A 24499-nucleotide genomic window follows, 5' to 3' on the forward strand; every position below is an offset into this window, starting at 1 on the left:
AACTAAAATCAGCCTTTGCTCGTTCCCAGTCTTTGTACAATTTACAATGAGCTCTCAGCTTCAATTTTGTCTCTATGTGCTTTTATAACTATTTTCAATCATTAACTTGTTTGGGGGCCCTTCTTTCTTATGTTTTAAAAGACACTGCTTCCTTCTTTGATCGATCAAATCTTTGTAGTATCCTCAGTGGGAATTTTTTTATATATAAATACATGCATAAATAGTTATTTCAAAAAAGTAAATGGAATCAGAAGGATCCAACAACTCAGGAACCCTGATTTTAAAAAGTTGAAAATGAAGCTCTGATCGTAGCCTTTCCAAGGAACGCTGATGCTGGCACGTTTCTGTCCAAATACCAGAGATGCTGTCTCTGTCCCCACCACCTCACATACCTCCCAGCTCAGAAGTTGCCTCCCTGGGCTTCCAATCACCTTCACTGCTGAACAGGTCAGAACAGTGCCCAGACTCCCTCTTCAGCCTTGGGCAGGAGCTCCAGTGCACTAAAAAAGGACTGGGTGGCTCAGTGGGTTAAAGCCTCTGCCTTCAGCTCAGGTCATGATCCCAGGACCCTGGGATCGAGCCCCACATGGGGTCTCTGCTCATCAGGGAGCCTGCTTCCCCCTCTCTCTGCCTGCCTCTCTGCCTACTTGTGATCTCTGTCAAATAAATAAAATAAAAAATCTTTAAAAAAAAAAAAAAAGCACTTTCTCCCACGAAGGGAGGTGGACTTCTAATGACCCCCCCCCCCACCCAACACCATCCCAACTTTGAGGCTTTCATGGGTAAGGAGGGTTCAGGATTCCCCAAGTGTAACTCCTGCCTGTCGAGGGAGCACGAGTTGGAAGGCTGGAGAGGATTCTTCACCAGGAGGTAAACACAGCCTGTTTCTTTAAATCTGTGACCTCATGTATTTACATTAGAACAGAAAGCACTGCCAGAAGCAACAGCCGATGACAGTCATGTAATTTTCCACAAAGACAACAATCAAGCAGCTTCGTGTTATTTTAATGAGCAGATGACTTTTCTGTGAGTGGGATTTGAACCGTAAGATTTCAGGGTTCCCACAGGCCCAGGAACCCCCTCAGGTTCTCGCAGGACGCACTTGGCCCCCCCTCGGTTTGCTCCATCTGTCCTCCTCCCTCTCCCTGCCCCCCCCCCCCCAGTCTATCTCAGAAACCCTACGGAGAATCAGGGAAGAAAATGAGAGGGGAGATTCTACCTGGAACAGGTATGATGCTTGGCCTGCCAATGAATCCGCAGATGATGTCTGAAACCCATTTTTAAAGAGTGCAGGGTAGGGATGGGAAAAGAGATCAGGCCCCTTCTCCTCCCCAGGGCCCATAGTGAGGCCCTGTTCATGCAGAAAACCCCATCTTGATACCCACTCTCTCTATTCTGTCAGAAAGATTTCAACAAGAACCACCTGGAAGGCAGGGGTGAGCATCATTGACTCCGGGGAGTCTGCCCCTCTGTCTGAGAGGCTGGGACAAGCTCCCCTCGCCCTATAGCCTGGCCTGGAATGGGCAGAGCAGCCACCCCTGGTGGGTCCAGTTGCCCCCTGCAGCCTCCCACTCCATCCACAGACCCACTTGTGGAATCTCCTTCTCGCAGGGAGTCTACCTGCCTCTAGAACAAGCTCCCCTGCCCCTCTACCAAAAATGCCAGTGAAAGAAAGAAGATGTAACTGTTTTCTCTTCACGATGGGGCTTTGGGACTCAATCCAGTGAATGGCTTTCGAGTGAATGTTGTGTGGAGAGAAAAGAAGGGACCGGAGGAAGTTCCAGCCCCAGGTCCCTGGAAAACTGCAAGTTTGGATTTCCCTTTCATTCCTCCAGCTTTCCACGTCTAAACTGTCCCAAAGTCTCAGCACAGACCAAGCAGCTCCCAGGGACAAAGGTGCACCAGAAACACTCTGCTCGAGTCTCTGGGTTCTCTTAGACACACCAGGGATATCTGTAGATGTTTCCCCTTGATAATCTCTCCCATCTAAGAATGAGCCCTCCCAAATTTGGGGGGATTTGAATGACATGCTGAAGATGTCCCCTCCGTCTCTCCACCCTGCTCCGTCCCCACAGGTCAGGGTCCAATGGGAGGAGATGGATGATAAACAGATACACACACAAAGAGAAAGGTAATGATTAATTATGGTAAGGGACAGGAGGTGCCCTCCAGTTCCTGGGGTCTGGAAGAGGGCACTAATTAGATGGGTTTCAGGGAGAGCCTCCCTGGGGATGAGAAGGGACTGGCTGGTTTGGGAAAGGGGTAGAAGGTAGAGAGAACCACACTCTTCGCAAGGGCAGGACACTCGTATGCCTGTAGTGACTCAAGCGAGTCAGCCCCATGTTTGAAGCCTTCAAACATGGGGCTGACTCCCTTGAGCAGGCAGGGGGAGGGAGTGACCAACAGAGTTAAAAAAAAAAAAAAAAAAAAAAAAAAAAAAAAAAAAACTCTGCAGAGGGCCTCTTAGGGACATTAAGCAGTGAGGAGGATTTTATTCTAAGGTCAGTAAGCAGGAAGCTCTTGAATGTTCAGAAGTCCATAATAGGGATTATTATGTGTTTGAAAAGAAAAGGGGATCAAGAGAGAAGGGGGGAAAAATAATTTACCAGATGGTGTGATTTAACTCTACTCCAAGACCTGGGCATAAATCACACCCTTTCTCTCCCCAAATAACATCTTTTTTTCCTATAGGGACTGTGTCCCCCACTCCATGCCAAATTTGCATGTTGAAGCCTGACACCCCCCAACTCCAAAATGTTGTGGTATTGGGAGATGGGGGTCTTTGAGAGATCATTAGGTTTAGATGAGGACATGGGGTGGGGTCCTCATAAGAAGAGACAGAGCTTGGTGACTGTCAGTCCACCATCAGGGACACAGCAAGAAGGTGACCACCTACAAACTGGGAAGAGGACATTCGCCAGAACCTGACCATTCCAGCCCCCAAATCTCAGACTCCCAGCCTCCAGAATTGGGAGAAAATAAACTTCTGTTGTTTAAGTGACCCAGTCTACGGTATTTTGCAGATTAATACCGTACCACTTTTCTCAGCACCATAGCTGACTTGTTAAAACTACAAATTATAATTCCTACTTTCCAAGAACCACACCCAAACTTATGGAATACCTGAGAATCTGGCCCCTGGGAACCGAACCATGTCAGTACCATATCTTAAAATCAAGCCAGAGACGTTCCAAGTCAGGATGAGGATGCTGCCTATGGACCAGCATGGCCATCAGAAGCAAGTCCATGGAACCCTCCAGAATCTTAGCTCCATGAGCCCGTTGCAAGCGGAGAAGCCTACTCCATTCCCAAAGACACCTAATTCATTCGTTATACACTCCTTGTGGCTCAGCCTTGACCCATGCTGTCCCCGCAACACCTCTCTGGGCTGAAGAACATTTTTGTTGGACAATTTCTGTGTATTTAGGAAGCTACTCTCTACCACGGTAGGGCTCCACCTTCTCTGTTCGCTAAAAACCTCAATACCGGTTAATCCATCAAGGCGGATTAAGGGAGGGGGAAAAAAATCCATGAGATCATACTGGAAGGCTGCAGAGGGAAGAATGTTAACAGGAGGAGAGTGTTATAAAACACAAAGCCATATTTTTCCCAAGAGCTCAACTAGATACTCTCCATTATTATTCAATTCTCTGAAGAGAGGGAAAACATTCTTTGCTTTTCAGGGCAGAAGTTTAAATAATGAAGCATTGCTAAACAAACAAACAGAGGAAAGCCCAGTGAAGCTATTCATTAAACAACCCCAGTGTACAAAAAGGAGCACGGCTGCTAACAGTCCAGCTCCCCCGAGGACCGACATTTGTCTTAGACCCCAAATTAAACACATCACAACTTCACAGCAAAAGTATGTTTTCCAATGGGATTTAAGTAGAGTCCAATTAAATAAATCTCTAGAAATATCAGGAGCAAAGCCTCAAGGGAGAGCATATTTCTACTGTGAAACATTCTCATTGGAAATTACATTCACAAAAGGTCATCTAGAAACATCCATGGCAAGAGAAGGGGAGGAGAGGCAGGAAGCAAGGCAAAGGGACACACACCAAGGGAAGACAGGGACAACAATCCTGGGTGCATCTTCACCTGCTCGAATGAAAGCCCCATGTCCAAACAAACAGCTTTTATGACCCTGTTTTTTAAATATGCCCTGGAGGTCAAAAGCTGTAGCTTAGGGAATTCAGGAAGTGGAAGGGGAAAAGATCAAGTGTCAACATCAAAATCTGAATTGTTTTACAGAACCTATGTTTTCAGTTCACGAAAAGCATAGCAACAAGTTCCTCAAGTCACCAAGCTGAATTCTATATTTGGCAAGAAAAACGAAGCAAGACTGAGCACTTAACGATCAACGGCCAGAGTGAGCAGGCGTGAGCTCCCCCCACAGCAGATGGCACCCAGCCTGCCTGTGGCACACAGTCGGACCCCGGAGGGAGGACTGAGCTCAGAAGGGTGGGCCCAAAGCCAGGGGAGGCCTCAGGGCACAGCGAGAGACAGGAGGTCACACCAGATCAAAAGCTAGCAGGTCGAGGTCCACTTTGTAGACCACCTCCTGAAATTAAGGGGAAACTCACTAAGAGACCAGTGCATCTTTGAGGAGGGGGCTGGGACGATATACCATGCTCATGGACTCGAGTTGAGGCTAAGCGGAGGGCCAACCAAGTCATGGTCAGTTCAACCTGGGACATGTGCAGTGAAGAGCAGGCTTGAGATGCTCCCCACATCTGGCACTGTCACACCACCCAGACACATCCCCTTGAAGGCCATGCCAATGCCCCACATTGCTTGGGGTGACAGAAGTCCCAATGGGCCAGCACCTGAAACACAAGATCGAGGGATCCTGGGTTCTAGCCTGGGACCTCTGCTGCCACTTCTATGAAATCAGGAGTTTCTCCAAATGGGGATTCTGCGCTCCCAATGCCAGCACTCAGTAACTTAACACAGCTTCGCTAAACCGGCTCCGGGTGCAAAAACCAGGGAGAAGCTGTCTTTTGGTGCTGAGGCCTGGGTGGTCAGCCTCCCACTAGAGGGGCCCAAGCACTTGCTGCTCTCTCTTCCTGGAACCATCTCCCTCTCGTTCATCACGTGGGTGGTTCAGACCTAGGATTAGACGCAGTCTCCTCCCAAAGGTCTGCCCGACACCCAGTCTACAGTGAACCCGCTCTGGTCACTCCTTCGTTTTGTATCATCAAGTCCTCAGAGTTTATTGTCTTTAGGGCGGTTACCACAATCGGAAATTACTTGTCATTTCTTTACTTGTGTATTGTGATTATTCAACTGCTGAGCCCCACCCCACCCCCCCACCGCCCTCCCAACCCCACCCAAGAATGTCCATATGCTGTTCGTCTTTGGGGAAATGGAGCCCAGCAGTTCACCATGCTGAGGCCTGAGCTCTCTCCAGGACGTTCTAGCAGTGGGATCTTGGCCAGGCTGCTTAACCCTCCTGTACTGTAGTTTCCTCATTTGTAAAATGGGACAAAGTACCATAGGCAACAAGAGTTACTGCAAGAACTGAGTGAGCTAATGCTGGTAGTTATTAACAGAAATTATAAAGGTATTTACTGTCCGGCACCCAGAGTAATACCCAATTTGTACAGGGGCTCATGAAATATTTCTAGATTATGTGACCTTTGCAATGAGATGGGGAAACGCCAGTTAGTTGACAAACACCTATTATGCGTGGTTCAGCATAATGTTAGGGATTTGAGAGATTAAAAAAAATATATATATACATATATGTATATATTCATATATTCTCTGAGGATAAATCTAATGAGACAGAAGGAAGGATTAAGGTACATTGGAGGAAGCTTAACAAAAGGACTGGCATAAATCTTTAAAGAACCTACCAAGGGGGCACCTGGGTGGCACAGTCAGTTAAGCATCTGCCTTCAGCTCAAGTCATGATCCCAGGGTCCTGGGATCGAGCTCCACCTTGGGCTCCCTGCTCCGGGGGGGTGGGGGTGGGGGGTCTGCTTCTTCCTCTCCCTCTGCCCTTCCCCCTGCTCGTGCTCCCTCTCTCTCTCAAATAAATAAATAAAATCTTTAAAAAAAATTTTTAAATAGGGGCTCCTGGGTTGCTCAGTGGGTTAAGCCGCTGCCTTCGGCTCAGGTCATGATCTCAGGGTCCTGGGATCAAGCTCTGCATCGGGCTCTCTGCTTAGCAGGAAGCCTGCTTCCCCCTCTCTCTCTGCCTGCCTCTCTGACTGCTTGTGATCTCTGTCTGTCAAATAAATAAAATCTTAAAAAAAATTTTTTTAATAATATTTTTTAATTAAAAAAAAAAAGAACTGTCCAACTGTGACTCACAGAAGGCAGGTGCCGGACCGGACAGGTGAGGTCAGTACAAGGACACAGAGATCCTGGCCCTCTGCGGCTGGGAAGGAGGAACGACAAGGCTCCCGGGAAAGTGGCAGCCTGCGCAAGGACCCAGACCTGCATGTGACAAGTAGCTATGACTTGGGTCATAGCTTGTCATGGCTGCAGCCGGAGACAATGTGCACCCGGTGGCTTCCAGTGCTTTCTTCCTTCCCCAGACCTCCCCCTTGGACATTCTAGATGAGTGGTGAGACGGGGAGATGGATGGAAAGCAGCCATGAGGGAAGAAAAAAAAAGGCCCTGGAGGGCACGCCTGGCCTGAGAGATCTCAGGGACTTTTGAGGGGGTGGCAGTTCAGTTCTACACACATTTATGAAGCACTCAGTATGAGCTGGGGGGCCCGGGACTGTGTGTACAAATCCCAACGAGCTCTGGCTCAGCCTCTTTGAGCTCACTGACCCCCGCCCTGGGCACGGTGAGCAGGAACAGATAGACGATTTGGGGACAAGGTCTGCACCACATCAGCGGCTGTTTCTTCTGCCTCCCGTTGAAGAAACACAATGCGGGATCTAAAAATCAGGCATTCTGGGTTCCTCTCACCCCTCTCATTGGTCCTGCTTCTTTGGGCAAGTTACTTAATCTTAAGGTCACTTTAAAGCATGATCACATCTTCAGAACTTTTTCTTCAAACATGAGCTTCCTCTTCTCACACATTTATGAAGCACTCAGTATGAGCGAGGGGCCGGGACAACCCTCAACCCTCGCTCTCTCACGGGAGTAACATTATGTCTGCTCATGTCTCTGTAACATCGTTACACGTTACTCTGTTCCATTGTACATGTCTCCGTAGCAACGTTTCTGTAACACTACAGTCCGCTCATAGGCAGACAAGGGGCCTCGGGAACTCTGGTCCTCCGGAAGGGGAGAGGCTCAAGGGTCGGGGTGAGAACGGAATGCCTCTGTACCCCTTTAGTTGTTTCCGATGATCCAACTTCCCTCTTAGAAACTGGGACTGACTGACGTTCCACAGTCACTGACAGTAGCAGGGAGAGATGCTCAAGGGGTTACAGTCCCCTACACCTTGAAAGTGACCAGCTCTGAAGAGCGAGCCTCCCATAGGGACAGAATGACGAGCACCCAGGGATGGCCCAAGTCGGAGAGAAATCAAGTCATCTTCAGTATTTCAAAAGACCTCTTTTATACCTCTAGAACCCTTTTGGTTTTACTCCTAGCTTTCACTGGTAAAGGAATTTTCCCTCGTAATCACCACAGAGTTTAAGTTTGTCTTTTCTTAGAAACGTGCCTTCAAGGGCCGCCCCAAGACGCCCTTTCAGGACTCCACTTTCTAGGAGTTGGTGACCTAAGAGGCCTTGCAGGACAAGGGCCAGGCCTGAGTAGGAACAGAAGGACGATAGTTAGAACCACAGGCAAGAGACAGTGTCTATTTTAAGCAAGGAAGGAGAAACCAAACAAAAATAAATCAATAAAGGACACAGGATCATGGTTTAAAAATGCAAACGAAAGCCTCCAAAGAAAAGACAACAATTGATTTGAACACAGTGTTTATGAGATGTAATGGAACCACAAAAGTATGGTTCTAGAGGCACCTGGGTGGCTCAGTCAGTTAAGTGTCTGCCTTCAGCTCAGGTCACTCCCTGCTCTGCAGGGAGTCTGCTTCTCCCTCTGCCCCTCACCCTGCTTTTGCTCTCTCTCTCTCTTTCTCTCAATCTCAAATAAATGAATAAAATCTTAACCACAAAAAAAAGTATGGTTATCGCAATGAAAACTATTAAAAAATAACCTACAAAAATGCTCCTTACCCACAGCATCACCCTTGATCAGTTTCCTATAAGGAACTCCATCCCAAATCAATATTTAAGAATCTCTGGCACGAATGAGGTGCCGGCACGTCATCTCTGTATGCCATCACCATCACGTAGGGCTGTCTGCGGAATGAAGACACAGAGCAGACCCTAAGTGTTGCGGGCCAGGAGCTACTGGCTGTGGTGGCATCAGAGACTTCCCCATCTCCAGGCTGAGCCTAGTGGTCAAAAGCATTGACTGGTGGTTAATGACTCAAAGGCTGAGTCATTTTACACGTCTAGAATGGAACTAGCCATTGTCGCCCATGATATGGGGTTAGGGAAACAAGCAAGTCCTTCATTTTCCCAATTACCGTGCCCCTAAAATATATATCCAGATGAAAGGTATGTTCTCCTGTAAGGCTGCAGTACAATCCTGACCCTAACAATGTGGAGTCAGCACAGACTCCACAAGCGAAGGCCACAGTCCCCTCACTTCAGATACCAACGCCAAGTTCAGGAGTCCCAGGCCATCCACGCTTCTGACCAGTAGACTAAAATTCTGGGATTCCCACACCCCCTCAGTTTGGATAATTCACTACAATGACTCTTAAATTCAGGAAAATGTCATACTTACTCTTAGTTTTATTACAAAGGATACAAATCAGAACCAGGCAAATGAGGAGACCAAGAGAGGGAGGTCTGGGAAGGTCCTAAACACAGAGTTTCCTTGCCTCGAAGACCCCTATCACCCTCCTAGCACATCAATGCATTCATTAATCAGGAAGCTGAGCTGAGCTCTCATGTTCAGAGTTTTTCCTGGGGTTTCATCACAGAGGCATGGTCCAGTGAACCATTTGGTCATGTGACTGAACTCAATATCCAGCCCTTCTTTCTTACCAGGAGGAGGTCTGGATAATAGCGAGTCCCCCATCCTCTAATCACATTGTTTGTCCTCCTGATGGCCCACCCTTATTCTGAAACATCTCATTAGCCTAAACTATCTTATTAGCCTAAGCTATCTCATTAGCATAAGCTTGGGTGTGATTACAGGTTATGACCCAGGAACCAAGGACAAAAGCTAGACAAATTCTCTATCATACAGTTCAGCAGTGGGGAAGGGTATGAGCTCCAGAGTCAGGTGGCTCCGAATTTGGCTTTCTGCTGTGTGACTTTGGGCAATTTACCAAACCTGTCTCAGCTTCCGTGTCCTCATCTAAAAAGTAGATCCGGATAATAATACTGTTATTACTATACATAGATCAGCACCATGTAACAAAATTATTTTTCTAGTAGCTGCATTTATAAAAGTAAAAAGCAACTGATAAAATTAACATTAATAATATATTTTACTTACCTCAACATGCCCCAAATAGTATCATTTCAACATGCAATCAATGTTAAAACATTTCTTTTATTTATTTATTTATTTATTTATTTATTTAGAGCGATGGAGAGAGAGAGGTAGGGGGGAGGGGTAGAGGGAGAAGGAGAGAGAGAACTTTAAGCAAGCTCCATGGGCACAGAGCCCCACATAGGACTCAATCTCACAACTCTGAGATCATGACCCTGAGCCAAAATTAAGAGTCAGACACTTACCAAGTGAGCCACCCAGGCACACCCATGTTAAAACAATTACCAATGAAATATATTACATTCTTCTTTTACACAAAGTCTTTAAAATCTAGCATGTATTTTACAAATGTGACATGTTTCTGTTCAGACTAGTCCCATTTCAAAGGCTCAGGGGCCCCCTGTGAGTCCTGGCTACCTACCACACTGGATAGTGTTCAGATAGAGATCACTGGAGAGCTTAGATCGAGGGCTGTTATTTCCACTAAATGGGTTGGAGCTCAGTGCTGTACCAACCCTGTTTAAAAATGTGAACTGAAATATGTATGTGCACAGAGGCAGTGGCAAATGACTAAAACCCACGCCGCGCTATGCCTGTCAGCTCCACAGAATGTAAAATAGCCCCCCTCTTCTCAGGAAAAGAACCACTTCAACTTGGTGTAGAGAGGCTCTTGGATAGTTAATCCACAGCATGCTTTTTTATTCCCATGCTCCCACATCTCCCTGACATAGATTTCAAACTGGCAAAATCAAGGGACAACAGGCAATAGCTTTCAATGGGAAAAGATGCCCCAAAGCACAGAGCTGCAAGTAAGTAGCTGTGAATGGCTGGGGGAGAGGGGGAGGGGAGAGGGTGGGAGGAAACCAGAGGGAGGAGTTTAGCTCCTTGACTCACTGAGGAGCCCCCCCACCCCCCAGAGTCACTGCCCAGCCACCAGCTAGTATACCAAACCAGTCACCTACCCTGCACTCCCTGGAAAAAGTTCTGCACTATAAATTCAAAAAATATCACTAGTAGGGGACAGATTTCAAGGTAATTGTTTAGGCAGCTTTGTAGGTTCTGATTCTCAGGTCCCAGAACATTCTCAAAGGTTCTTTTTTTTTAAACTTTGCAGATATTAATATGGAAGTGCTGTCTCTTTTAATGGTGGCGCCCCACATTCGGCTGTGGGTCCCAACTTTTGCAAGGGAGAGCTGCCCAACACCCTGACATTCATCTAATTCATTCAATTCTCATTGGAGTTGGGATGGGGCGAGTGCCAGCCACCCTCAAGGTAAGAATAAAGAGATCCACCTAATAAGGGCAGACGAATGCATTTTTACATAATATGCAAGATTAATTATAATAAATGCAATCCAATTCACATACCTTATCAAGGAAGACAAGCTAATTATCTGTCAGAGAATTAGCTCCTATTTAAAGGGCATTTTACCTCAATTTGGCAAAAAGAACTAATGGGAATTGTCTCCGATCTGATGTATTCTTTTGACTGCACTTGCTTAAACACTCAGAAGACTTCAACACTGCCCTAAAACCCCAGGGTTTAAGGAGGGACGGGGCAGGGGGGACCCAGAAACACATATTAGTCAGCATCTCACAAAGTCCAGTTCTTTCTGCTGTTATTGTAATGACGTCCCTTCTGGAGTATCTTATCAGCAGCATGAAACTGGGGGTGACTCATATTTACAAAACGAGGGGGTATTGACCCTGCTAGACTGTCCACTTCCACAATGGCTTCTGTTTCTTAATAGTGCTGAGTGGTATCTCCACACTTCCTCACTCTGCCCACCAAAGCAGAAGCCCAAGACTTACCAACGCATGCTTTATTCAGGGATGTGTGCTGCACACACAGCTGAGATGCCTGTGGAGACCTACGCTTGAGGACAAAGACTTCCCTAAAAATTAGTAACTTTCCTGGGTAGTTGGTTCTTGTATTCTGGAGAGAAAGGTAGGAATGCACAATATAAAACCAAGGTAGCTGGCCCTACCCTCTATTCCTTAAGGTGGAGGTAGGGGTGGGGATGGGGAGGGTGGTGAGGAAGATTCGGGAAGGTACTCCCTGAAGAGGCTTCTCTTATACAATCAAAAACTTGGAAATAATCTTGATGTCATTGATAGGAAGATTCGTCAAGTAAAATGTGAGGAACCCACAAAATAAGACATGTCATAACATTTAAATAAAATCTGCTGGTGATGAGGGAAGCAAAACTATATGCAATGTAAAGTGAAAATGAATTTCAGTTTCCATATGAGAAACTCTGCAAATTATGCACATATATGGGTAAAGAATGAAGAGAATATGTAAAACTGAAACCAGGCCAGGCAGGGGGATGAGTATATCATCTGTTTTCTCCTTTCTAAAATTTTCTTGATATTCCAACAATGGGTATGGAATTGAGTCTTTGCTGAGACTTAATTTTATAAGATTTCCACACAGAGAAATAGTCTATAATTTTCCAGTATGGCACTGATTCAGAAAAAAGTACGGATGTACTTAGCTATCCACCCCACTGGGTTTTTCCAAACCTTTAAACCCAAATCTACCAAGCGTCAAGGAGTTGTTTCTATTTAGATTGTACCAGGGGCAATGTCAATTCATTTTTCTGAATTAGATCACTCATGTATCCCCTGGACATAAATAGACAACGATGAATTATTCTTGTGGCTCTTTCAGATTATAATTATGGGACATTTTTAATAAATGCTACTCGTTGTGTGTCTGGCGTTGTTCAAAGCATTTGTGCAGGTGTTATCTCATTTAATCCTCAATTAATTCCATGAGGAAAGTATCCTTATCTTCCCCATTTCATGGATAAGAAAAACGAGGTACACCCAATTTAGTGCGCTCAAGTTCATGCTTCTAATAAGCAGCAAACTCAGAATTCAAACTCAGCAGTCTGGCTCTAGAATGTGTGGTTAACCTCCCTGCTATACTTGGTGTGCTGGGAGAGATTTAAATTCTGAAGAAGAGTGATGACAAACACAAATCCGCAGACCGCTTCATTGAGAAATCACATACGAAGCTCGCTACAAAGAAAAAGGGAATAAAAATGTGGAGCGATCCGGCCAAACATGTGGACCCCTAAGAGTCTCTTATTTGATAACAATTCAGATACACACTGAAGGATCACACTCCCACTGGGGTTAAAACAAATTCTTGAACCAAGAGTAAGGAAACGTGAATCCTGTGCTAGTTCTGCTCCCCGCTACTTCGATGCTTTTGAGTAAGGCGTCAGTGTGCACATCCGTAAAATGGGACTCTCGGAACACATACTCAATAATTCTGCTGCTTCTGGCCCAGGTTCCCAGGGGTCTGTTCTGCTAGCCTTCGAGGGTGTCAGTTAGGTGTTTTCTAGGGTCCATCCCTGCCATGCGCCCTGATGATCTGAGCTGTACATGCAGGCTTAGGCTATAGAAGGGAAGAAGAAAGATAAGAAAGGAAAAGAAAGAAGAGAAAAATAATAAAGAGTAAATGGTTTAAGATCTCTGTTCACCTATCCCAGAGAATTGACTCTCTCAAAGGATAATGATACCCTATTAGAAATTCCTTCCTCACACAATTTGGGTTGGTGGGGATCTATAGTGAACGTTATTATCCACACTAACAGAATGGATGATGACTACGAAGCAATCAAACGTCTTTGAGTATTGGAGTCTGCGGAAGGTCATCATGTATCATCTCACCATACATCATATCACATATTCCATCATACTTTCTTCGTCTAACTTTGTACTTATCTTTTTTTTCTGGCTCGTCTAATTCCCCCTCTAGAAAGTAAATATATTAATATGTGCAGAAGGAACATCATCCCCATATCCACAGGCTACTAGGAGAATGCATCCAAAGTTTCTCTTATATTGAAAACGCACCCAGCAGAAGCGTAACAGTGCTGGGCCCAGGCTCCAATGGCTGAATGACCTTGGACAAGGGCCTGAACCTCTTGGAGTCTCAGTCACTCCCGTATAAGCTAGAGTGTTATCATGAGATAGAAAGCTCCGAGCATCGAGTCTGGTATATATAATAAACATTTCGTAAATGTTAGAGATAATTACTGCAGTCTTCAAAGTTTCTTTATTCAATCTGTTACTCCTTAAAAGCCTCTGCCATCACCAAAGTTTGAAGTTGCCAAAAGCTGAGATATAATTCAGAGCGAGGTCACGGGAAGACTGCTCTTCTCTGAGGACACAGAGTGGGCCAATTTTCGAAGCAGTGGCATTCCCAGTGGAGGGGGAAACAAGAAAACGGAGGGGCTGGGGGAAATGATATAACTTAGGGCACCTCAGAGATAAAGCACACTTAAAGCAACCATAAGAAACGAGATCTAGAGCTCACTTATTTATGAATAAGCATGCAGCCAGCTTGGAAGGAACTTGGGCCTCAACATCCTAAGCACTGGGGTTCCATTCTCATTCACCAACTCACTGGTTAATAACATGGAAGAAAATATTGAATCTGTTCCTCAAATTCTGCATCCGTGAAACCCGAGATCTACAGCCTCTCTCACAAAGCTGCACTGAGAACAAAATAAGACACAGATTATGACAGTCTGATGCCCAACTTCCCAAACTATCTGGGAAATAATTTTTTTTAATTTCAGGGATGACAGGTTGGCCAGACCCAGAGTAGTTATGTGTGATTAAATGGTGTTCTGCTGTCAGATGAAAATATCACTTCATGAGAACCATAAAACCCTTCTTATAAAGTCTTATCATAAAAATGTGCTATTTTCGTAAGACTAGAAATATAAGACCCGAGAAAATGCCCCCTAGCCCTTCATGGAAGCCCCCCTTAGAAATCTGTGTCTAGACTTAACTATTTTAAGAGGGAAGCAGACGCTCCGATAGCTAATGACAGTAACTCACTGTCTTGAACTTTAGAACCCAGGACCAGGGCCAGGACCCAGAAGGCCCTGCCACCCCGAGGGGCTCCGCCATTGTCACCCTGTTCTGTTCCCGCTACTCCACTGCCCCTCCCCTTACCCCCCCAACCTGGTGTTCTTGCCACTTGCCAGCAGCAACAGCTGGCAACGTTTAGCCCGGGGGTTGTGGACCTTGGGGCCGTGATTCAAACTGGTGGGATGAGTCCTTCCATAGAAGAACTATAAAGGAAACTGGAGAGTGACGCCCTGCCAAAAGCGGTGACTGCCTCGTCACCTGTAGACACCAGCTAAGATCGGCAAGGGTTTATGCACCGCAAAAGGGACACCGGCCAGGGACAACCCCTGGGTCAGGCCTTTTTATTTATGTCTCTCGTTGAGAAACTGGGCAACAGATGCCCAACAGGGGTCCCATCTGGAAGGCGAGACAAAGAAACTGAAACCCTCTGGTGGAGCCCTGAGAAAGTTTGGCCTTGTTTTGCCATGAAACTCCAGCCTTAGAAGGTGGAAAAAAGATGATGAGGTCTTCACTGAAAGTAAAACCTTAAAGGCAATACAGATAATTTGAGGGATCCTTTGGTCCCTGTTAGTGATCTTCCACTTGGCCAGAAGCAGGGCCTGGGGTAACGTCCTTTATCTTCTATGAAAGTACTGGGCTGCAGGGCTCATTTCCTGACCCAAGAGCAGAAGCTCCAGGTTCCCTTCCCTTCCCATTACACATGAAAAACGGGTCTTGCTGGGGTAGTGGAGTAGAGATATGTATATGTGTGTGTAATTACACACACACACATATATATATCCCCACACCTTTAAGCAATAACAGATGAAACAGACACAAGCTAGGAAGAAACAGGATGCTACTATCTTCCTCTTGGGCTGATGGATGAACACATCTCAGAGCCAGACTTCATAATTAGAAAATACACGTCAATGTCAACATAAAGTGTGTATTTCTAAATGTATGGTAAAATTCATGTTTTGATTCACACTCATCATTTTCTCTTCCCTCCAATTTTTCTGAATTAGTAAGGGTTATATAATATGAGTGTAGTAGAGTCTAGAGTATATGGAAATGCAGCCAGTGAAACTTGGCCCAAGAGGGACCCACACGGTTCAGGGGAAATAACGCAGGCTTTGAGATGACAGACTTTGTGTTTTTATCCCAGCCCGGTCTCCTAGCATGGTTTTTAATCGTACTTGCAAACTTTTTATTTCTCTTTTTCCTGAGCAGGCTAAAACCTTGTCTTTGAAATATCATTTACAATGCTTATTTGCTTAGCATGCCCTCTTTTCATAGATAGCATTCAGGAAAAAATAAACACCAGCTATGTTCCTATTAGCAACATGTCCAAAATTAGTGAGGTCCAAATTACAAAGTTCCACTCTAATGCACGAAGAAGGCCTGTCAGCCCCGAGCTTCTAAAGCAGAGAGAGAACGTGTATACTCTTTTCCATTAAAAACCTACAATTTAACCAAAAAAAAAAAAAAAATCATTTCTCTTTGGATCAAGTCTTTGGGAATAAATTCTATTGGCCCATGAAGATGTGCTTAGAAAAAGCCAGACTTTATCCTGCAAGGGACAAAGAAAGGAATGCCAAATGTCTCACAAACCTGTACTTCCCAGGAGAATGACAGCCCTGAAGATGAACTCCTCCCTAAATAAGGTTGTGTAGGACAAAGAATACAAACAGGTACATGATCTTCAAGGTAGAAAGATCTGGAATACCGGCCCGGTCTGGGTATTCTCTCACCAAAGCATTAAGATTGTAAGGGTTTTGGGGGCAGAGTCCCCAGCCTGAAAACAAAAGCCCAGCATGCAGAAGGCATTCAGTAGTATTTGCTGAACAAATGAATGAGCTTACTCCATGCACAGGCTGTACCTCCGTGGAGACCAACATATCAAAAAGTCTCTAGAACCCTGAGATTCTCTGGTACAAGGGTGCACTTTGATACGTGTGTTCCAGCTCGTTATTAAACCACTGAGTTTCCCAGAAGACAAGTTTAAATCTATGTTAATATTTGTCCTGTATTTCCAGGACCCAGGCAAGTATCAGGACCATGAGCTGCTGCTTCCAAAAGAGCTTAGACTTAGGTCCCTATAGTTCTGGACTGAAATCTCAAAATTCAACAAAAAAGGGTATTAATACTAAAAATTATTAATTAAGTATATTATTTCATATTTGTATGCTCACATTAGATACTGTTATCATTAGATAATCACACACACACACACACACACACACACACACCTACCAACCTGGCAAGACCTATTTTAGCACTAAGGACCCAGGCTCTAAAATTAATCATGCATGTGACCTTGGGCAAGTTAAATCTCTCTAGGTCCATTTCAGTAACTGCATAATGAAAAAACAGGACTAGATCAATGGTATTCAAACTTTGCGGCATGTCAGAACCACCGGGGAAGCTCTTCAAATTCTTGATGCACAAGCTGTACCCCCAGACCAATTTAATCAAACTGTCCAGAGGTGGAAACTGAGCATTGTAGGTTTTAAATCACCCCAAGGGACTCCAGTAGGCAGCCTGCAGGGACAACTTTGGGACTAGGGGGCCTCTAAAGTTCCTTCTTATTCTAAAAAGTGGGATGCTTGAGTTCAAAGAATGTGAGAAGACCTCCTCTGGGATCAGAATTTCCATTCCTACTGCCCAGTGTATCCTTGTCTATCTACTTGAAGTCAATTGCCTAGGCACTGCAAACTGACCCATTTTTATGCCCAAACTGCTCCCCCAGGCTGGGTCCGGGAGCCTGGCTGCGGCCAACACCGAGTCTTAGGAAGCAGGGCTGGCTTGGTTTCTGGTCAAAGGCCCACCCTTAGCTTCTGAGGGTACGTGCACCGCAGGCTATACAGAGAGTTTCTCTGCTCCCAGGATTTTGTCAACCCTCTCTGCCCTCACTCTCCTTTTACTAATCTAACATCATTATCTGCCACTGCCAGGAAAGGAGTTTATTGAACTTGTCCTTGACAAGCCAGATGGTTAACTTAACTGATCTGAGTTAGCAAGGACAAGGGGTTGATATTAACAGGCTCCCGTAGTACTATGCTTGGAACAACCTGCCATCTTCTCCTCTGACCAGCGTCTAACGTAAGAGGATCTGAAAGGGCACGAGGGTGGTGGAACCGGGCCCAGACCGAGAGCTATTTATGTGCCCAGGTACCTGATTTCCGTTGTCTCAAGCCGTCCTATGATGGGGGAAGTATGCCTCTTTGACAGTGGAGAAAGAAGTGGGGCTTTGGGAGGTGACCTGAGCTCCCTAAGGGCACCTACAGTTGGTCAATAGAAAAGCCTAGATTTGAACTCAAGAGCAAATGGGCTAAACCCCACTTTGCTGAGCACACAGTGAACGAGGAACAGATCGAGCAAGGACAGGGAGGAGGGAGACAGCTCACTTACATCTTTCCACTTACATTCTAATTAGGAGGCAGGGTAGTATATCCAAAAGCTCAGAGTACAGGCCACTGTGAACCAGTTCAGAGAAAAGGATCGCGTCTCACTTACAGAAACGAGCAGGCTTTCCCACGGTTCCCTCCTTTTTCCTTCACACGCCGTATCGACACAACTCAAAGCTTCGAGAACTTTTGAAAATGAAGCACACTCCCCCCTCCTTCCACCTACCCTTTTATAGTCAGACTACAATCCTTATTCCAAAAATAAATCAGCCTGATGAGAGGCCAGAAAAAACGAAGCTTAATAGTTTTCCACTTTCATTATGGGACACTAGTTGGACAGACTTATCATCATATTTTTACAAATTTCCCCTACAAATAAATAATTCTAGGATATGCCCAAATAACTCTGGCGTCTTGGCTCAACATGTTTTTATAATTACTTGGCACTCCAACTGTATGCTACTTAAATCAGGGAACAGTCAACAAGTTATTTTTAGGCCATAGCAACACACACACACACACACACACACACTCTCCGTTATACCTCGCTTGTCACTTACACTCCTTTGGAAGGGGAGCCCAGATTGTCTTTATACTGATGCCATCATTTCTTTTCAACCAATGGTAATAACAGTATGAAGCTTCAGTTAGGGAGCACTCACCATGTATGAAAACTGGTCTGGGCCCTCTGTACACATGACTTCTTTCGACTCCTAGACTAACATTGTAACATAGCTGCTTTTACATCCTCTTTTATAAAGGAGTAAATTAAGGAAGTAAGGGATGAAGCAATTTGCCCAGGGGTTCATGGCTAGTACAAAGGGACCAAGGCTAGAATCAGACAGACTGGATCCAAAATCCTGCCTGAATTTCCCCACCATTTGCAACAAGGCGAATGTCGGGCATGTTTGGATGTTAAGCGGGGGCTCAGAATAACAACACGAAGTTTGTGCCTACAGGAGGTACGTCTTTATTTCACGTATCTTTTAAAAAGTTCCTCCCGACATCCAGAGAGACAAGAGGAAGACTGTTGTTCCCCCACGACAAACAACACAAAAAAAAGACTATTTTCCTGGGGTCTCTGATTACTGAGCATAGCCTTTCACACTTGGTCGTCCAACTCAGTACCGCCTGTAAGTGTTACTTCAGAAGCGTTTGTGATTATGGAAGAACGTGTACTCTGCGTGCTTTATCCCTCAGGAATTATGATGGAAGGTTTTATAGTCTACAAATTGAACTCCCTATGGATCAGCCTCCTGAAGAGATTGTCCCTCCCTCCACTGCTCCCCACTGAACACTGCTGGTGCAGCAGCAGGTCCGCGGGGGGGGGGGGGTGTCTGTCGGTCAGTCTTTGTTTCCTGACAGCCCAGAGCAAGAACAGGCACGGGCCTGACACATCCACGTGGAAGGGAGAGCTACAGCCCCCCAAGGAGGCGCCCAGAGCCCTCCCACTCCGAGGGAGAAAGGCTTCTCCACAGACCCGAGAGCTAGCTAGTCACGGTGGAAATTTAAGTTTGAAAAAGTGGGCGTAAGACACTGAAGTATTCAGGAGTGAAAATGTTGTCTGCACGGTACTATACAATAGCTGCAGCCTTATTAATTCTAGAGCAGTAACTTTAAACCTGAAACATATCTGGCTATATTAAAATGTTACCTGTACTATAAAATATTTCAACAACCGAAAAAGGAAGAGAAAGCCAATAAGGCAATTAAGAACAATGGTTTAATCTGCGGGGTAGATATACGGTGCTCTCGATCCCCTTTCTTATTTTTCTGCATATCTGAAAATTCTTATAATAAAAGTTTTAAAGGCACAGAGGTCTTTAAGGAGGAGGCAGGTGGTAGTAGATTATCCTTTTCAACACAGGTAAACGATGATTTTCCTGAATCCAGCTTTCCTGAAAAGGAAGGGTACCTTATAAACATCAAAACAAAGATGGTGGCTCTCCTTCTGGGAGGTCCAGAACCATCTAGCCTTCTTATTCAGTTTGGTTAAAAATCATACTGAAAATCAACTTGGGGTTGATTTCAAAAATTTTGCAAATCCCTAAATATTTATGCATTTGGATCATTTTCACCACAAGGAATAGAAGCACTGGTCTGATGCCATTTATTCTTCAGAAGATGAGAATAAAACATGGATTCAGACACAGGTCACAACAGGGAGGGGACTGTAAATTAGAACAGTAACTTAATCCCGGGGCTTCTGCGGCTCTGATCAGTTTCTTCCCAACCTGACACAGCATTACTAAAATGGTAACTGAGCAGCCGCTCTACTTGACAAAGCAGTACCAAAAATGGAGAACATGGCATTGAAACAGGGGGACAGAAAACTTGGACAGGGGAGGGTAGCAACCAGTGTTTACAAGTTTACAAACATAAACCAGAGAATCAGTTGGGCCAGCCATAAATTACCCAAGATTGTACTGAAATCTCTCAAAATAAATTAATGAGGACTTCAAAGTTTCTACCTTTCATTCTAACTACCTTCACCACCATAGTTTCCCTGCAAAAAAAAAAAAAAAAAAAATCACTCATTCCAAAATGGTACCGTTACCATTTCACTAAAATAAAATCTTGCATCACCTAGGGAGGGGATTAGTAAAATAAACCTCAGCAGAGAAGCCAGACCAGAATGGTCTGCTTGACCCACTCAAGAACTTGGGAGAAGTCGCTGACCATGTCTTCTGAGAGATGCCCACCCCATTCTTTACCTCCACGGTGCTATGGTATTAAGCTTTGGTATACCCAGATGAAAGGGTAGCTACAGGTATCATAATTATGATCACTCTCCTTTCTTTCCCATCTTGGTCCCAATTTTAAGCCATTCCCCCCAAAGAGACCAACATAATAATGATGACAATAATAAATAAATTAAATTACCAACCCTTTTGCTCCTAAACTATTTTCAATCAAATTCCCAGATATTTGAAGGAAAAGCACCCAAAACTACAAATAATCCAACCTCTACCACCAGTGCGTCTTCCAGGTCGACCGCCGCTGTGTCTCACCAACCCGAAAATGATGAGCCCTCACCGCGGCCGCCTGGGGTGCCCAGTGGTGAGGTCAGCAGCATGTCCGGCCCCGCCCCACTGAGGCAATCTTAACTTCACTGACACTGAGGAGCAAGCCCAGGCTGCCCGGACTCTCAGCTACATCCACGGGGAAGGAACCCCACTTTCTTCGGTAACACCGGGGAGGTTCATTTCCAAGCATTTGACAGGCCACCCCTAAACACAATAATGTCCACTGCAAACAAGAGGGTAAGATCTCCAATTCCGCCTAGTCATCCACATGTTCAAGTCCAGAGTCACCTTAATTTGTATTGTTCGATGTCTGTCCTCAAATCACATAGACACAAAAGGTCTGCTTTTTCCTAACATCGACACTACATGAGCAAAGAGATGACCTACAAGACCACTGGCTACCCCTCTCTTTGTTCCCCAAGATAAACTATTACAAATGAGAAATTTGTGGACTGTATTTTCTCATCCAAAAAAGACAAAACAAGCCAAGATCATGGTGAGAGAACACTAGCTGGGTATGCCAACTGGGAATCACTCAAAGTCAACCAAACAAGAATGAAAACAATAAAATACAGAGCTACACAAAGGAAATCTGAATGTGTCTGTAATCCTAAGAAAATTCATCAACCACAACAAAAATGCCTGGGCCCTGCTGAAATTCTCTGGATATGACCTCCATCATGTTCTCCTTCCCACCAGAGCCTTTCAACCCTAAGAAAAGTTATGCCTTTGTAGCAGTTGAGCCCAATGACAGCAAGCTCAAGAAGAGCTTGGAGGGGATGGGATGGAAGTCGTGGGGGGTAGGGGATTTGTCAACATAATTCAGAACCATATTTCCAATAATGCTACTTAACAAAAGGCAGAGTGCATGATCGAGAAGACAAGAAGGAGAATGGCAGAGCTGTCACACAAAGATAAAATAAATAAGTGACTTACTCATCCCAATGGCCTATTGCATTTAATATGCAAGGTGTTCAAAAGAACAGAGCAGTACCTCTGGTCAACACACTTCAGGAGACTTGGTAGTGATGTGGCCCAGAAACTGTGTACCTTAGCTCAAAACACAAGAGAAGAAAAGAGAGAAGATGACCATCTCTCAGCGCCCTCAAAGGACAGAAGACACCAAAGAAAAAGAGTGGTGTGTAGTGCCCCAAATGACAACATCTGAGGGCAAAGAGCAGCGAGTCAGACAGACACGAGATGAAGGTTCCCCTGCTATGTTAGGCAACACTGTGTGGAAGAAGCTCAGAAAACAGTGGGTAATTATTTCTTCCTGCCCAGGCTCAGCAACACTGATGTCAGAGTTATTCTGCATTCAGTGTAAGGGGCCAAGTGACCGACCACCCCATCCTGGAAGGAGCCATGATGCCAATGTTTGTCAGATGAGGCCAGAAAGAACAAAGGGTTGAGGAATATTTCATAAAAATGTCTCTGTCCCCTTGGAGCTTTGGCAGAAGAATGGATGTCGTTGGGACACTTACGCTTTGGTGCTGGGGGGCTGGCGGGTGCTTACAGGAAAGACCTCTGCCCTTCTTGAAGGTCACTTTATAATCCATAGAAAAGCCAAGCTAGTCAGAGGTGAGAAAGAAGATTTCCTATAAAAAACACTGGTACCTGAAGGTTTACTGATAGTTCACCATAGCTTCTGCTTCCTCTGGTCCATCAACTTTGGTTAAATCTGAGAGACTGTAACTTTCCAACTGGTTTTTGACTGGAATAGAGCTACTGGACTAGCTATGACTTGAGATACCATCTGGTGGTCCACAGCCCCACTAAAAGGTGAGAGAACAGTCTCAGAGAGGTGAAATGCTCGCACAGTACAAATGAGAAGCTGTGCGGAGGCTAGCACCTGGGTCTTCTGGCTTCTGGTTCCATGTGACTGGTTTTTCTCACTACAGCAAAATAGTTAAGGGCAAAGAAGGGAAGACAAGAAGAAGGAAGGCTATTTTGGTCTCACGTAGCCATGGTAAGGAGAATCCTGGCACTTCTAAGACAAACCCAAAGTGAACCCAGGCTAACCAGGACTGTGCTTGGGAGGGGGACAGGGGCATTACCTTTCAACACGAGAGGTTCTTTGCCTTCTCTCTTCAGGGACTCGAGGACTATGTGAAGTGGCTGGGAGGGCATCACTCGGCTCGGCTCATTGGTATTCTCATCATAAACTATAATTTCTTTGGAAAAGATCCTCTTGAAAGAGTCCTTGCCTTCCCTACAGGAAATCAAGTCTAAGACCGTGATCTTGCCCTGCTGCAGTCTCCGCCGGCTGATCTTATCGGCACAGTTAATGTGGACAGCTCCTTGGATGTGACTTTTGTTGTACTCCATGAAGGGCCTGCAGTCAATGATGACAGGGCCCTGGCTTGGCAGGTGACTCTTGCTGCATTTGGTCATCTTCTTCGCCAAGTCATTGGGGTAGATTATTTTGATGCTGGCCAACTGCTTGGGGGTCCCTGACACGGGGCTGCCCACCCCACCTGACGGACTTAGAGAGCCTGCATTCTCATTGTTGTTGACCATCTGGTTGGCAGGGTAGGTGGTAGAGGTTCCGATGGTGGTGGTGGCGGTGCCGGCAGCGATGGCTTGGGTTTGGGCCTGATTGTCCTTGTCGTAGGTTGCCACAGTGCAGCAGCTGGCACTGCTGCATCCACAATTCAGGGAGCGGGCAGAGCCGCTGGATGAGGGCATATACGTCAGATTCGCAGCCTTGAGGGATACGACGGTGGCGGCAATGACTGGAGGGTGGCTGTTACTGCCTGGGGCGGCAGAGCCAAGGTAGCTAGAGTCTAAACAAAGGTTGAGATCCTGAGGTCGGACGGGCCTAGACAGTGCCACTACTACCCTGTCGTCTAAAGGAGACGGAGGCATGAGGAGGCTGAAAACTGGCAATTGAAGAAGAACTCAAGACAGTCTGTAAAGAAGGGGAGGGGGAAAGAAAGAATAAAGTCACGTGACACAAAAGGCAGTCTGATCCAAACCCTAGGAAAGGCCTGTGCATCCCTCTGAGTGAAGTTGTCCTATGGGCCCTTTATCATGCCACTCTCCAAGCCCGAAACTCATTTTTAGAGATTCGAAGACGATGTCAACCTGAGGGCCCCCACCTATTTGGTGACTAAGTCTTAGGTTCCACGGACGGTCTACACAAATGTTGATGAACAACCTCTCATGGACCTACATCGAAGTTCAGCCTCGGAGAAAGTACAAGTACAGAGAGTCAGAAAAGCCAAAGACAGAAGGGAAGGCTCTTAAGAGGCATCTATTCCGGGCCCCATCTCCTGGGCAGAAGCATAGCGCAACCATATGAGAAAGACCCATTTGTCCTCCCTTGCATATTTTCCATTTAATTCCTTCACCCACTGCAAAGGCGAGGGAATGACCACGAGCTCTGGCACGGCTCACCGAAATATACAGCAGCTAAATATACATCAGGGGTGGATGGCAACTTTCTGCGAATCAGAATGAAAGTATCCCCCAAGTGAATCTCTTTAACTAGGAGCTATTCTTGCTTTGCATCCCTTTGAAAAGCACAACACAGTCATATTAAAACCTCCTGTGTTTCCTGTTAGTCTCTTATAAATTAATCTGCATTTCCCCTTTTGTTACAAAGGAACTGTCCTGAAACAAAGACTCAGGTCAAGAAGCCAGGTCTGGTAACCCCCCAAGCCTGGCAGACCCATCACCCTTTGCTCCTCTGCTGCCCACCTCAAT

The 24499-nt window shown here is 45.6% G+C and overlaps 1 protein-coding gene across 1 annotated transcript in view; it reads right to left on the reverse strand.

Moving 5' to 3' along the window:
- The window catches only part of DUSP10 (dual specificity phosphatase 10), a 38433-nt gene that overhangs the window by 12380 nt on the left and 1554 nt on the right, over nt 1-24499 (reverse strand). The window contains exon 2 of the mRNA XM_004751453.3: nt 22849-23702. Within this exon, the coding sequence (XP_004751510.1) occupies nt 22849-23659 (811 nt within the window). The 5' untranslated portion in view covers nt 23660-23702. The remainder of the gene's footprint in view (nt 1-22848; nt 23703-24499) is intronic.

The sequence above is a fragment of the Mustela putorius genome, unplaced genomic scaffold (genome assembly GCF_011764305.1).
Source record: "Mustela putorius furo isolate JIRA1106 unplaced genomic scaffold, ASM1176430v1.1 tig00000508_pilon_pilon_pilon, whole genome shotgun sequence".
Lineage (NCBI taxonomy): Eukaryota > Metazoa > Chordata > Mammalia > Carnivora > Mustelidae > Mustela > Mustela putorius.